At 40.2% G+C, this 16,818-nt stretch overlaps 1 protein-coding gene across 2 annotated transcripts in view; it reads right to left on the bottom strand.

Annotated features, from left to right (window-relative positions):
- MRTFB (myocardin related transcription factor B) overlaps positions 1-16,818 on the bottom strand; it is a 258,653-nt gene that overhangs the window by 151,753 nt on the left and 90,082 nt on the right. Inside the window, exon 2 of one of the 2 annotated variants that reach the window (XM_045283808.1) lies at positions 4,640-4,833. In XM_045283808.1, the coding sequence (XP_045139743.1) occupies positions 4,640-4,793 (154 nt within the window). In that variant the 5' untranslated portion in view covers positions 4,794-4,833. The remainder of the gene's footprint in view (positions 1-4,639; positions 4,834-16,818) is intronic. The other variant, XM_013005532.2, reaches the window with a different exon arrangement.

Genomic DNA, 16,818 nt, shown 5'->3' with positions numbered 1-16,818 from the left:
GGCAGCACTGGGTTAGGATGTTTTCTTGATGCACACTTAACCTTTATATAAAACTCTCTTTTATACATGAGTTTCTGTGGATTTGTTTCTCCAAAGTACCCAGACTAACACAGTGGGTCATGATAAATTGTGAACTGGACAGTCCTAACCTAACGACTGCCTGGATGCATCCTCTTGAATAAATTAATGATGTGACTGAGGAAAACTCAGAATCCAGAAAAGTGAAGTATGTAAGAAAGTACCTTGTGAGTAAATTTAATAGTTCTGGCTTTCAAAATAGAAGTTAAAAGTACGACTCATCAGAAGTTTGAAAAGCTCCATCAATTCAGCTGAAATTCTGAGGTACACTTAGTGTATTTGGAAATTTTAAATTATTTTGTGCTTGTTAGTTTTCATGTTAAAAATAATTGTATAATACCATCTACTTCTATTCGTGGATGTTAAAAATGAACAATACAGTGTTTTCTGGAGACTACTGGATGCTTCTGTGATCACGAAAATTTCCTGAACAGAGACCCAATGAATAGGAAATATTCATTCATGCAAGGGTGAACCAGCCAAACAGTCCTACCCTATGTGAAAGTTGGACATAGAATAAGAAAGACCAAAGAAAACGCAATGCATTTGAACTATGGTATTGGCAAAGAAGACTGAAAGTACCAGGAGCTGCTAAAAGAACAAACAAAACTGTCTTGGAACAAGTACAGCCAGAATGCTCCTTACAAGCAAAGATGGCGAGACTTCATCTCACGTATTTTGGACATGTTTTGAGGAGACACCAGTCCCTGGAGAAGGACAACATGCTTGGTAAGGTAGAGGGGCAGCAAAAAGAGGAAGATCCTTGACGAGAGGGATTGAAACAGTGGCTGCAACAATGGGCTCAAACTTAAGAATAATTGTGAGGACAGTGCAGACCTGGCAGTGTTTCCATCACGCTGCTGTGCACCGGGTCACTATGACTTGGAATCAATTCGATGGCACCTAACAAAAACACCGTCAAATAAAGTTACCGCTTTCTTACTGAGCTAATATTTAGGTAGCTTGAACTTGCCAATTTTGAAATTAGGATGCAAGAGTCAGAGGTGGGGGGAGAAAATGGGAAAGCCTTTTCCTGGAATTGGCCCAGGAAGCTGTTTTCATGCCATTAGAGCATGAATCTGATGCTTGAGCTAAAATGGGTAAATTTCAAGTTTATTTTCAAAAACAGTGGTGCTGTTAAGTGTGCCCTGTGAGATCAGAGCTGCTATTAGTCAGCATTCCAGGGCACATGGAGCCTGAATGTCTACCAGATTTTCCTGATTCATCATTCCTTTATCTGCACTCTTCTGATATTTTCAGATTAGAGGTAAATAGCAAGGGAACTTCTGCTATATGCAAACCGTCTTATCTATTTTCAGGCATGTCCTCTTTTTGTGTCACACAAGAGAGAACAATGTTGAAAATCCACATCAGCAGCCTGGTTGGTTGGCACCAACAGTTGAAGCCACACTTGGTCCGTCCTCTGTGCATGAGGACATGCACAGCCTCACCTGTCCTAATGTGTCCTAGTGCAGGGTCTGCTGGGGATGCCGATGGGCTTGCCTTCATTCAACATTTTTCCTGGCAGTGAGGAACCCATCTTTAGAAGTGAAACATTAAAGAAGAATCTGGGTGTAAGGAGTCCTAGCGACACAGTGGTTAAGTACTTGGCTGTGGACTGAAAGGCCTGAAGTTCGAGCTCAGCAGCTACTACGTGGGAGAGAGATGTGCCCATCTGCTTCCATAATAACTAATGCCTTGCAACCCTATGGGGCAGTTCTACTCTGTCCACTCGGTATCAGAATATACCCCAAGGCTCTAGGAGGACGTGAGTGGAGGGGGAGTGTTGCTGGTTCTGTATTTTCATTTTACTACACCTGGGGGCAGGGGATCGAGATGAAGAAATTATTAATCCAAAGGTGAGTGTATTTCCTTTGGTTTCCAGTTTGGAAAACTGCCATTTTGACATTTTGTAAAACTGACGATGTTATACTACTGAAAAAATTACCTGGTGTCTTGATAATTGCCCCTTTACTGATGGACAGAAGCACAGAGTGCACAGATAAGGTACTCCAAGGCGGAGTCCCCTGAGCTAAGACAGGCTTATGAAGAACCTTAAATACAGTGAACCCTCGCCACTTCCCGCTTCTACTTCCGCGGCTTCACTCTATCGCGGTTTTTGCGTCACAGCGCATGCTCTGTCATTACTGCCACTGATTGGCTCATACTGTACACGCTTCTGTCTGCATCGCTACGTATCGGAGCTACGTATCAGATGCATTTTTGCTTTTGTACAGTGTACTGTAATTGTTTGCGATTTTAAAGAAATTTTATCTAAGCCCTATGATGGCTCCTAAATGAGCTGCTTCTTCTAAGCCTTCTGACAATAAAAATAAGCGCCAGAGGAAGATGCTCACCATCCAGGAAAAGGTAAAACTTTTGGATATGATCAAAGATGGCAAGAAAATCGTGGAGGTTGCACGCCATTTCGACTTGAATGAGTCTTCTGTTCGCTCCATCCGTAAAGAGGAAAAAAACATCCGTGCTACGGCTACTTTCACTTTCAACAAGGAAGCAAAGCGCATCGTGACAAGTTGTAATAAGTTCATAGTAAAAACGGAGTCTGTCCTAGCCGTTTGGATCAATGACAGGCGCAAGAAAAACATTCCGTTGGATTCGATAGTCATCCGGGAGAAGGCAAGGCAGCTCTATCAGCATTTTAGAGCAGACAAACCTCAACCAGAATCCTCTTCTGCAACGTTTGTGGATTTTACAGCGAGCAAGGGTTGGTTCGAAAAGTTCCAGAAGAGGTATATGAAGGTAGAGACGACAAAGGCCAGCTGGAAGAAGTTGTGGCCTGGAATTGTCCAGGAATCTGAAGAATTCACCCTAGAAGAAGTCAGAAACTCGGCGGTGGATAACACAGTGGGACTAGCTTTCTTTACCACATTTGCTTGTGAACCCATTTTGTCTTCCGTGGTCATGCCGGGATGGCAAGCATCACAGAATGCCAGGTTGTTAAGAAAGTCTTCTGGCATTGAGGCAGGGCTTAAGCAGAAGCCCAAAAGTCCGTCCACTTCCTCAATGCATTGCCATATAAATATATGTACACAGGCCTCTGTTTTATGAATTAATATATTTACATATGCACACACCTATGTTTCTACTTCTATCCATAACTTTGCTTCCTAGATCTTTCCCGTTTTCTTTTACCTTCCTCTACTCCACCATCACGCTCATCCTTCTTCTTCCATTTAGTAATGCCTCTCTGCTAGGTTGCTGCTGCTCCAACACCCCCAGGATCTCTACGTCCTCCTCATTGTTGATTTAACTCCCTAGTTGTTCCCTTGTCTATGGCACTGCTCACTGCTCTCTTCCCCTGACTTCTCCTCCCCGCAAATCCCTCCTGAACCATCGATGGGTCCTGTTGTTTTCTCCTCCAACTTGCTTCCTGTGCCTTTCTTGTGGCAAACCAACAATAACAGAGACAAAACAAAAAGAAAACAAAAGATTGAATAAAAAGAGAAAAATATAAAATAAATAACTAGCAAAACCCCTGAAAAGCATAGATAATTCCAGGTCTGTCAGCTGACCTTTATGACCGTCTCCCGACTGGTTATAGGGGGTTCAGGGAACTCCCCCTCCTAGCCTGAAGTCTATTTGAGGGGCTCCTCAGGGACTTTGTGGCTTGGCTTTGCTCCCGTTTCTGATCTGTTATGTTCCTTTCTTGGTTCACCCATGGTGGGGGCTTCAGACCCGACTCACTCCCTGCCACGTGGCCCCAGTATTGTCCTCTGTCACAGTACACTCCAGCGAGGGGACATCATGCCTCGAGCTGTTGTCGGCCCTACAGTCCTCTCTGTGCCTTAGCAGATCCATGCAGGGACATTGTCCTCAAGGCTTGGTGTGCCCATAAGGGATCTAGACCCCTACTTTCTCTTTTTTCTTCTTGGTTTACTACCCTGGGGGTGTGGCAGGCCGGCCCCTCTCCCCAACCTATAGATTAAATGTTGTCCTCTGGAGCACATACTACTTAAGGAGAGAAGCTACCCAGAGGTTATGATGAGGAGAAATGGCCTACCTGGTTATACTTTTTAAATCCCTTTGTCTTTTGCTATCCACATCTAAATATATACTTTTGTTAATGGTTCTTATTTTACATATCAATTTGTACACAGAAATTTGGTAAGCCTTAAAACTAACCCTTTATCGAGAAACTATTATTGATAACAGAAGATACTATAAAACCTTAAAATGGAGAGGGATGGGGTAAAAGGGAGACAACGTCAAATAGTCCAGGAAGGAAAAGAATGTTTGGAAATGGAGTGTGGTAGCAATTGTACAATATTGCTTGATGTGATTGAACTATGGGATGATATATGCATTAGCTCCCAATTAATAATACATTAAAAAAATAGCTTCACTGTTGCTACTTACTGGAGAAAAAAATGACAGAATTGGATAGAACGTGAACTTCTGCTGATAAGTCGAACCAGCCAGTCTATGTGGTTATCTTCTGCCAAAAGTGACTAACACAAAATTAACTGACAAAGGCTACAGAAGAATTCCTGGCTGCAAGTCTTCCAATACAAGTTGCCAGTGTACAAGTTGGAGGACTCACCATTCTTCCTCTCATTCAGCGGGGGTAAGTGTTGGCTGGACTGCAAGGAGAGCTCCTGGAATTCATGAGCAACAGCTTCGCTTTGAGGACTTGGAACAAGATGAGCTGATGGTCCCAACTCCTCCTCAGTGTCTGCTGACCCTGTGTGATCCATTGTGTCCCAGCCGCTGGCAACAACTCCTAAATGTGGTCTGCTGAAAAGATTGTTGAGACAAACAATGGGTAAATGGCATTTCTTTTGGTATGGGGAAAGGGCATTTCTTTTTCTCTAATTTTCACCAGATATTAAAGTGGGAATTCTGGGTTGTAGCCCAGTTTCACTGTGATAAGGCCATTACCAATTAGCTTACTTTCTCTAAACCTCAGATTCCTTATAAAAAATATAAGGTTACTATGAGTCTCATCTAAATAAAGTATGTATAAGGTAAATGAAAGTTCAAAAACATTTTGTGTAACTTTTAGAGTCATGGGTTATAGGGTTATAGAAAATGACAGCAATTAGTGCCATTAGTTAACCTTTTCATGAATACAGAATGAGAAAAAAGAGAACTTAGTGAAAAACAGACTAGGATTTTTCCACAAACTTTTTGAAGCCTGTACCACACTGGTACAAGTAGGGCAATCATGAAAAAAAATCTTAATTCCTATTTATCAAATAACTTTAAATTCCTCAACACTCATAGCAATCAGTACTGTTTTAGAGAATGACTCTCCATTAGCCTGAGAGCCCTCAGCAAGCCCATTTGAATTACGGTACTGGGGAATAATATTGAAAGTACCACAGACTACCAAAAGACCAAACTAATCTGTCCTGGAAGAAGTACAGCCAGAATGGTCCTCAGGGGGAAGAATGGTGAGATTTCACCTCGTGTACTTCGGACATGTTATCAGGAGAGACCATTCCCTGGAGAAGGACACCATGCTTTGTAAAATAGAGGGACAGCAAAAAAGAGGAAGGCCCTCAATGAGATCAGCTGACACAGTGACTGCAGCAACGGACTGTGACATAAGAACAATTGTGAGAATGGTGCATGTTGGGGTGGTGTTTTGCTTTGTACTTAAGGTAGCAACCAACTTGATGGCATCTCACCACAAACTCCTAAACAACCTTACAAATTAAGAAAATGCTAAGAAAAGACAAGGTCTTTTACAAAACATAGCCAGGAGAAAAAGAATAAACATCTAAAAAAGTTTGACTTAATATTCATAAACAGTTTTGATGATCTATAGCAGCAGTTCTCAACCTGTGGGTCACAAACCCTTAGGGGATCAAATGACCCTTTTACAGGGGGTCTAAGACCAACGGAAAACACATAGATATTTCACAATATATAATTACATATTGTTTTGTGATTAATCACTATGCTTTAATTATGTTTAATTAGATTCAATTTGTAACAATGAAAATATATCCTGCACCAGATATTTACATTATGATTTATAACAGCTGCAAAATTAGTTATGAAGTAGCAACGAAAATAATTTTATGGTTGGGGGTCACCACAACATGAGGAATTGTATAAAAGGGTCCTGGCATTAGGAAGGTTGAGAACCACTGGTCTACATTCTATATTTTCTGGAATTCTTCTACCAAATTTGTAAGCCATCACCTGATGTCTACTTAACTGCAACTGCTTGCAACTGAAATCAAACATCAAACCTAAACACGCTCTGTCTAGTAGTCTCTGAGATCCTAACAAAATGGCATTTGAATGGAATGTTTCATTGTGTCATAATTTAGTTATGAAAGCAAAGCAATTATTTTCATTTTAAAAAACTGTGAATATATGTTTTTGTCTAGATCTGACAGACTGAATATGTTACTAAAGTTAACATGAAGTTAAAAATCCCAGTAATATATTACATTCCAAAATGAAACTAATCTACTATCTATCCAGTATTAAGCAAAAAAGCATGACCCAGTACTGTTCTTCCTCCAAGGAAGACATTTGGTTAATACATTGCTCTGTGATCCTGCAAGGGCAGCAGTTCAAAACCACCAATTGCTTCATGGAAGAAAGATGAAGCTTTCTACTCCCGTAAAGAGTTACAGTCCTGGAAAACAGAGTGGCAATTCTGCCCTGTCCTATAGGGTTGCCATGAGCTAAAATAGACTCAATGACAGAAGAGTATTTTTTTGGTTTGTTCTTTCCTCAATGCACATGGATAGCAACTACTTGGCCATCTGATGATATAGTTTTAAAATATATAATTGCTAGTGTAGAATAAAATTGTGTCAATAGTATATGTGAACATATTTTTAATAGTATATTGCTATTTTTATTATTCTACTATAAAAACTTTCTTAAGGTATTAAGAATTAGTGTTTACATTTTTATATAATCAAATACTTACCAGTTTCATAATAGAGAAACCCTCAACTTTTAATACATTCAAATTATCATGAACTTCACTTTTGATCTTTTTTTACACTTAGTGTAGCGAAAGGATCCTAGAAGGAAACTTCCAAAATTTAATGAAGGCAAATTAGACAATCATCCAGGAAGAAGAGAGGACACCAATTAGACTGAGCCCCAAGAAGAACACACCAAGGCATATAGTAAGTAATTTATCCAACTTTGAAGAAAAGGAGAAAATCATAGGAGCAGCTAGAGAAAAAAATGGAGTCACCTATAAGAGTATTCAGATAAGAATATACTCAGACTTATCAGTAGAAACCATGAAGAGGAGGAGAAAATAGAATAGTATCTTCCAAATGTTGAAGGAGAATAATGGTAACCCAAGAATCCTCTAGCCTGCCAAACTCTCCATCAAAATAAACAGAGAGGTAAGGGATTTCCCAGATCAGGAAAAACTTAAAAAAAAAGTCAAAAGGAAAAAAAACACTCAGCACTAAAAAAATTAATTTCCAACTCATTTTGGTCAGAAGAACATGCATAGAGCACAAGATGAGATCACCACGTAGTGTAACATTACCCAGAAGTCAGAACAATGAAAGTAATGTCCAAGACATCTTTGACTCAACAGTGAAAAGAACGGAAAAATGAATTTCCCAGACATACTAACAGACTGCTAAGGAAGGAAGGAAAATGTCTATCACAAAAGCTATGAGATGACAGCAAAGAATCCACAGATAGATGTAATAACTCTGTGGTAGTCACCTAATCTGATGTCAATGTAGCGGTGGAGTGTAGGCTGTCAATTTGGAGATAACCAATAAGACTTCTGTGGGCATGGCCTTCTCCTGAGAATTCTGGGAAATCTGGTACTTCCACCTTGGAGGCGGAAGACACCTCTCTGTCTCTGATACTCCCTGGGAGACATTGCAGAAGACAAGTCACATGGATGCAACTAGACCTCAGAAGCCAGAGAAGCCACAGAGAGACCCCTGCCAACGCAGAGATGTTTCCAATGACACTGGATCCAAAGACTTTGTACCCACTGGCCTGTGATCTTGTGCATTCAGCATCATAGCATGTGTTTCGTGAGTCTGAAGAGGACTTTATAGATTGATATTGTAAATATGGACTAACATCGGAATTATGGACTTGAGCTGGACTGGGCTATGTTTTCTCAATGTTCAATTGCTCTTGTATATAAATCTCTTTCTTATACACATGTGTGTATCCATGGATTTATTTCTCTAGTCTACCCAGACTAACACAAACTCTGAATGTCAATGGCCTGAATTCCCCCATTAAAAGACAAAGGCTATCAGACTGGATTAGGAAACAAAACCCAGCAATGATTTTAAGGTGCAAGACAAAACAAGAGATAAGCATGGGCATTATACAAGGCTTAAGGGATCAGTAATCCAAGAGCCAGTGAGAATAATAACCATATATGTGCCAAATGAAAGACCCATGAAATACATCAAACAAATCCTTCAAAAGATGAAAAAAGAAGTCACAAGATTGACAATCATAGTAGGAGACTTCAATACACAGCTCTTCGAGAAGGATATATCAGTGGGAAAGAAGTTCAACAAGGAGGCTACAGAACTAAACTCTGTAATAAGACAACTTGACCTGATAGACATATTCAGAGCTCTCCATCCAACTACAAAAACATTCACATTCTTTTCAAGTGTACATGGCACATATATGAAAATAGACCACATGCTGAGTCACAAGTCATGCTTGAACAAATTCAAATATATAGCGGTCACTCAGACTTCCTTCTCTGACCACTATGCCATGAAGCTGGAAATCAACAAAAGAAAGATAAAAATCAAGGGCAAATACTTGGAGGATTAATAACTTACTTCTTCCAGAGGAGTGGGTATTGGCCCAAATTAGAAATGAAATTAGGAAGTTTCTAGAAACGAATGAGAATACAACATACCAAAATCTATGGGATACAGCAAAAGCAGTAATCAGAGGATGCTTGATTGTGATAAATGTGCATATGAAGAAGAGAGGCTTATGGTGGATACCTTCAAACAAAACCTTCAGCAGTTCGAACAGTCAACAGAATAATCCTTCTAATAGCAAAAGAAAAATGATAAAAATCAGGGCAGAGATGAGTGAGTGAGAAAACAAAAAACTATGGAGAAAATCAGCTCAGTAAAAAGTTGGTTCTACGAAAGGATTAACAAAATCAATAAACCAATGGCAAACCTAACAAAAGATAGGAAGAAGCAGATATCAATATCCAGGTTGAGGGATAAAATGGGAAATAACAACTGACCCCAATGAAACTAAAAGGCTAATTAAACAGTACTATGAAGGACTGTACTTTAAGGAATACAACAACCTTGAAGACATGGGCAAATAGGTGGAAAAATAAACCCTCCCCAGATTATCTCCCTATATTATCATATAGACATCAAGAACTTGAACAGACACATAGCAAACGAAGAAATAGAGAAGGCTATCAAGGAACTACCAACTAAAAAAATAAATTAAAAACCTGGCCCAGATGGCTTCACAGGAGAATTCTACCAACCATTCAGAGAAGAGCTGACACCAATTCTACACACACTCTTCCAGAACTTAGAAAAGCACAGTAAACTCCCAAATTCATTCTATAAAGCTAGTATAACACTGATAAGAAAACCATGCAAGGATCCAACAAGAATAGAGAACTATAGCCCATATCTCTAATGAACATAGATGTAAAAATCCTTAACAAAACCATAGGCAATAGAATTAAAAAAGTATATAAAACTAATAATTCACCATGAACAAGTGGGATTCATACCAAGGACGCAAGGATGGTTCAGCATTCAAAAATCCATCAACATTATCTACCTCATTGAGAATAAGACAAGAACCACATGATAATATCAATAGACGCAGAAAAAGTATTCAACACCCATTCCTAATTAAGACACTAAAAAATATAGGAGTGGAAGGAAATTACCTCAATTTCCTTAATTATATAAGCTACATAATTAATAATTATAGCTACATATGAAAATCCAACAGCCTGCATCACCATCAATGGAGATAAGTTGCAAGCATTCCCACTGAAAAAGGGAACCAGAAAAGGATGCTCCCTGTCCCACTTTTATTCAACATTGTCCTGGAAGAAAATCAAAGGTATACATCTGGTGAAAGAATAAGTGAAATTATCATTATTTGCAAGTGATATGATTTTATATATTGAGAACCCCTAAGGCTCCACAATAGGATTGCTGGAAGCAATAGAGGAATATGGAAGAGTGGCAGTATACAAGATTAACAAGCAGAAGTCAGTTGGATTGCTATATACAACTGACAGGATTACAGAAAAAAGAGATAAAGAAGGCAGTACCTGTCCCAATAGCCAAGCATAAATTGAAATACCCAAGGTTATACCTAACCAAAACCCCAAAAGAGTTGTACAAAGAAAATTACTCAACATTATTACAAGAAACCAAAAGGAACCTTCACAATTGCAAAAATATCCATGCTCATCATGGATTGGTAGACTCAATATTGTAAAGAAGATGTCAATTCTATCTAAGGCATTATATAGGTTCAATGTAATCCCGATACAATTACCAGCATCATTTTTCAAAGAAATGGAAAACTGACTACCAAACTAATTCTGCGTAGTCAGTTTTGGTAAAGAATTGGTAATGAACTCATCAAGAAAAAGTGGGTGGGCTTGCATTACCCGACTTTAAAAGTTTTACAACCACAGCTATCAAAAACAGCATGGTACTGGTATACCGACTGATATACTTGGACCAATGGATAAGAACAGAAAACCCAGAAATAAAAACAGAATACAGACAACTGATCTTTGATAAGGGCCCCCCAAATAATCAAATGGGAAGTGCATGCCCTTTTTATCAAATGGTACTGGAAAAACTGTCTATCAACCTGCAGAGGAATGAATCAAGATCCTTACCTCACCCCCATACACAAACACAAATTCAAGATGGATCATAGACCTTGTGGTAGAAGCCCAAACTCTCAGAATCGTCAATGAAAAATTAGGTCAATTAATTCATATAAATAGAGGTACTGACCTATGTACATATATTTATATGGCAATACATTGAGGAAGTAGATGGGACTTTGGGCCTCTGCTCAAGCCCTGCCTCAATGCCAGAAGACTTTGTTTTAACAACCTGGCATTCTGTGATGCTCACCCTCCCTAAACACTGAAGTCAAAATGCGAGTATAAGCAAATGTGGTAAAGAAAGCTGATGGTGCCTGGCTATCAAAAGATATAGCATCTGGGGTCTTAAAGGCTTGAAGATAAACAGTAGCCATCTAGCAGAGAAGCAACAAGCCCAGATGGAAGAAGCACACCAGCCTTTGCTGATGGGATCAGAAGGGCCCAAACAAAACAAAACAAAAACATATTGTTGAGAACCAGGGGGGTCGGAGCAGAGACCCCAAACCCATCTGTAGACAAGAGGATATCCTCTCACAGAAGGGTCACAAGGAAGGGATGAGTCAACTAAGGTACAACATGGCACCTATGAAACATACAATATACCTCTAGTTTTTTGAGGTTTCCTCACCCCCCACTATCATGATCCCAGTCCTGCCTTTCAGTTCTAGCTAGACCGGAGCATGTATAAATGTACACTGGTACAGATAAGAGCTCACCACACACGGTATCCAGGTCAGATAAAGCCCTCAGGAACAGAAATGGGAGAAACAATACCAGGAGGGTAGGGGGAAAGGGGGGCGAGGAGGAGAGGAGGAAGAGGGAACTGATTACAATGATTGAAGTACAAAACCCCTCTGCTCCCAGCCTTAGAGGACAAACAACAGAAACATGGGTGAAGAGAGACAGAGATGGTCTAAGTTATGAAAATAATAACAATTTATAATTTATCAAGGGTCATGAGGTAGAAGGACGAGGAGGGAAGGAAAAAAAGAGGAGCTGATACCAAGGGCTAAAATAGAAAGTAAATGTTTAGAAAATGATGATGGCGACATATGTGCAAATATGCATGATACAATGAATGTTATAAGAGAGGTAAGAGTCCTGAGAAAAATGATCTTCAAAAAGAAAATTTTTTAAATGGGACAATGATAAGAACCCGAGTGCAGAGAATACATGGGCTATCAGCAAAAATGAAGGATACACACCTAGAGCAAGAGAAAAGAGACGTGTAGAACATACTAAAGATAAAACACTTGTGTGCATCTAAATATTTCATCAGGAGAGTAATGAGAGAGGCCACAGACTGGTAAAAGATATTTAGTTATGACATATCAGACAAAGTGTGATAGGTTTGTGCCAACCTGGCCAATAGGAACATGTGGAATTAACCAGGTCACAGAGAGATAAACGGCTCAGCAAGGCCCGCCCCTCACTCGCTTGCTCTCTGGTGATTGGACCATCTTACAGCTGCTTTAGATAGTTTTCTGCCACAACTTGTGAGCTACCCTACCCGTGGGACAGCAAACCCGTGGATCATGTTACTAGAGTTTGAGGTTCCTTTGAGACCTGTTTTGCCACGCTGCTTGTGTGTACATCACTTGAGCTTGAGGCTGGTAGATCCTGTTGTCTTGCATTGCTTGAGTTCGATATCCCATCTAGGCCTGCTGTACTAGATCCTGAGCTACTGAATGTTGATGACCAGCCCTGATGTTTGCTGCCTGTGGGCAGACTCTGCCTGCATTGCCCAAGAAAAGACTCCGCTGTCTACTTCCTTGGACCCAGCAGCCCTCTTGAGTTGAAGGACTTCCAGTATATTAACTGTTCCACAGAAGTGATTTGAACTGAGCCCTCTGTACTAATGTGTGGACTAATTAGCTGTTATATTCTTTTGTGCTGTATAAATCAATCTATCTATTTATTCATCTATCTATCTATCTATCTATCTAATCATTAGTTTTCTGGTTTTGTTTCTCTAGAGAACCCTAGTACACAAAGGTCTTATTACTAAAATCTACAGAACCCTGAAACTTTACAATAAGAAAAAATGAATAGCCCACTGAGGAGGTGGGCAAAAGACCTGAACAGATGATTCACATAGGAGGAAACCTGAATGGTAAATAAACATATGAGAATTTTGTTCCTGATCATTAGCCACCAAGGAAATGCAAATCGAAACAACCATGAGGATAGCCCAATTAAAAAAACAGAAAGCAGCAAATGTTGGAAGGGGTGTGGTGAGATAGGAATTCTCATTCACTGCTGATGGTCTTGCAGACACATACCGTCACTGTGGAAAGCGATTTAATGATACCTAAAATAGATGGAAATCAAGTTACCTTACGACCCAGCAGTTCTACTATTTATTGGGCATACACCCAGAAGAAATAAGAGACAGACTGTGACCACACATCTGTGCTCATTACGGTGCAGTTCAAAATCACAAAGAATTGGAAACAGCCTAAATTTCCATCAATAGATGAATGGATTAAAAGACTCTGGTATGTACACACAATGGAAAAACTAGATCCCTACTAGGGATGAAACAATGAAGCATCTAGTCTCGTGGAAAAAGTTGGAGGATATTATACAGTGAAGTTAGCCAAGCACACAAGGACAAGTACAATATGAAGCCATTGAAGTAAGTTCAAACAACAGGATGGACATAGGGGAAAATATATATATACCACAGTTCTCCGACTGAGGAGCAGATACTCTGGCAAGAGCCAGGCCAAACACCATGAGGAAGGAAGGAAGGAAGGAAGGAAGGAAGGAAGGAAGGAAGGAAAGAAATGTAAAAGATGCAGCTAGCTCCTGTGTGGAAAGAGATCTTTCACACACACCTCATATGCCTTTATAGGGGTGAGGTTAGAAAAAAGATGGCGATGGGGATTCAGGGCACTAATCCACCCAAGGGGAGGGTGTTGTTTATATCCCCACAGGAAAGGGAGAGAGAGAAAAAAACACCTCATTCTGGTGTGCTAAGCCTTGAGGGCAATATTCCTACTCAGAGCAGCTCCTTTACAGAGAGGACTGAAAGGCCGGTCTCAGCTCGGACATGATGTCTCTTCCGTAGATGATAGCACTACAGACACAGCACTGAAGATACAGTTTGCTAATGCAGCCTGACCTGTCCACATGGGGGCAAACCAAGAGGGGAGTGCACCAGACTAGCACCTGGAGCAAAGCCAGAAAGTCCCTGAGGAATCTTGATTGTAGACTTTTGACTTGGGGGGAGGAGGAGGAGAGCAGTGCTTGGCACCTCATCTGAACTGGTTGGGGGATAATCACAAGGGGATCACACGGAAGTCTAAAGGTACAATGGGGTGGGGCACTAGATAACATCATCCTTGACTACAGGAAGAGCAATAGGGTTTTGTAGAAGGTGCATCCCTTGGACATGAATGCTGAGGACTAAAAGGGTATAACTGCTATTGGGCAAGAGGGTTCTGGGTTATGGATCCCCGAAAGAAAAGGGGATTGGAATGATTGATTATAACAGGACGTCCGATATTTACAGAGGGATACTCATCTACTCTGGGTCAAGACAACAGTTAGACTTGGAACTATTTGTATCATCCCTCTTTTTTTATTTCTCTTGGTGTCTATCAATATAACAAAGGCAGGATAAGCAATCCTGAAGAGACAGCAATGGGACCCATGGTTCTGGGGGGCATGGGAGAAGAAGAAGGGTGGGGGGAGTGATGAGCAAATAATGACAGACCAGGAGAATAGCAAGGGATCTAAAATTGTCGGTGAGAAGGGTGTAGCATTTCTGGTTGTGTTTGATCAATTGAAATGTATCCGAGAGGAATTACTGAGAGGTGAACGATGGGGTAAACATGGTAGTGGGGCAGGAGAAAAGAAAAAGCGTACAGAGGAAACAATAATAAAGTAAAAGATACATAAATATCAATATGTATATATATATATATATACAATAATGAAGCAGATGGACTTTGGGCCTCTACTTAAATCTTACCTCAATACAAGAATGGTTTGTTCAAACAATGTGGCATTGTCTGATACTCATCTTCCGGACATGATCACTGAAGACAAAAATGGTGTATAAGCAAATGTCATGAAGAAAGCTGAGGTGCCCAGCTATTAAAAGATATAGTGTCTGGGGTCTTAAAGGCTTGGAAGTTAAAGCAAGCAGCCATCTAGCAGAGAAGCAAGAAAGCCCACAAGGAAGAAGCACACCAGCCTGTGTGATCATGAGGTGTCAGAAATTCAAAAACAAGCAAACAAATTGATATGAAGGAGCATAGACAAAATGGACGCTCAAAACCCACCTGCAAGTAACTGGAATGGCCCTCACAGAATGGCTGCATGGAAGAGATGATATATCCCGGGCGTAATATAGCACTGACAAAACACATAAATATCCTATAGTTCTTTAATTTTACCTCCCCTTACCATTATGGTCTAAGTTATACCTCATTAATCTTGTGAGACCTGTGTGTGTTCATTTTTATAATTAAGATAGTTCAATGCATGAAATCCAAGATAGTTAAGCCCTTCAGAAATAGTAATAGGAGAAATGATTCCCTAAAGGTACAGGAAGAGAGGGGGGTGAATGAGGAACCAATAGCAAAGATGATTGTATAACCCCAATAGAAGGGTATAAATAACAGAATTGTAGGTGAATGAATACATTGAATGGTGTAAGATATGGCTACACACACACACACACACACACACACACGGGTTCGGGGGGTGCAGGGTATGGTTGGGGCCGGAGGGGATAAGGGGAGGTGACATCAAGAGTTCAAGAAGAAAGAAAATGTTTTGAAAATGATGGTGGCAGCAATTGTACAATTATGCTTGATCTAATTGAATTATGGATTGTTATAAAATGATTTTTTTTTTTTTTAAAGAAAAAGGAAAGACTGATGCTGGAGGGTCCCAGTTCTGGAGATTTGAGTACAATTGGTTAGTGGTAGATGGTCTAGGGCAGTGGTTCTCAACCTGTGGGTCGTGACCCCTTGAGGGGGGTGTCAAATGACCCTTTCACAAGGGTCGCCTGATTCATAACAGTAGCAAAATTATAGATATGAAGTAGCAACAAAGATAATGTTATGGTTGGGGAGTCACCACAACATGAGGAACTGTATTAAGGGGCGCAGCATTAGGAAGGTTGAGAACCACTGGGCTAGTGGAACCTTGTCACTATTGTGGAGATAAAACCATGTGTTCAATAAGCAAGAAGAGAGGCAAGAAACCAACTATAACAGTATATTAAACATGAGTGTAAGTCTGTAAATGCTGTGGGAACCTAGAGAATTGAGTGTCTAATTGTATTTGGGGGAGTTAAATAAAAGATTTCAAGGATGAGGAGGAATTTGCCAGGCACAAAAGTTGTTCTCATCAGTAAAAGCTCAGCAGTTTGAACAGTTATCAGATAACAGCAACAAGCTTGATGAGGGCTCCTGTGGCCAGGGGAACAGAGAGGCAGAGGGTCAAGCCAATGTAGAAAATTAAAACGTAGTCATTTTGAACCTAAAAAAAGAAACAAAAACCAACAAAGCAATCAAAAGATAATTCTGGCGAAAGCCAGGATTGGTGAAGGCATTCAGACAGTGGAAATGCAGGAAAGAGAATGAGTTCAAAATCAAAGAGGCACATTTCAAAGGTTTGAGGACCTGAAAGGTCAAGAGCTGAGGATGACTGAGGTGTCTAGATTTGGGGAATTCATACAGGTTGGTGGTATCATACCCCAAGCCTGAAGAGTGAGGGACAGTACGGACTACTTTTAAAAAAAATCATTTTATTGGGGGCTCATACAATGCTTATGACAATCCATACAATCATCCCTTGTGTCAATCACATTTGTACATTTGTTGCCATCATCATTCTCAAAACACTTCCTTTCTACTTGAGCCCTT

This window comes from Echinops telfairi, unplaced genomic scaffold (genome assembly GCF_000313985.2).
Source record: "Echinops telfairi isolate 266 unplaced genomic scaffold, ASM31398v2 ScPeMD7_5;HRSCAF=22, whole genome shotgun sequence".
NCBI classification, from domain to species: domain Eukaryota; kingdom Metazoa; phylum Chordata; class Mammalia; order Afrosoricida; family Tenrecidae; genus Echinops; species Echinops telfairi.
This window is presented reverse-complemented; position numbering and strand designations above follow the sequence as displayed.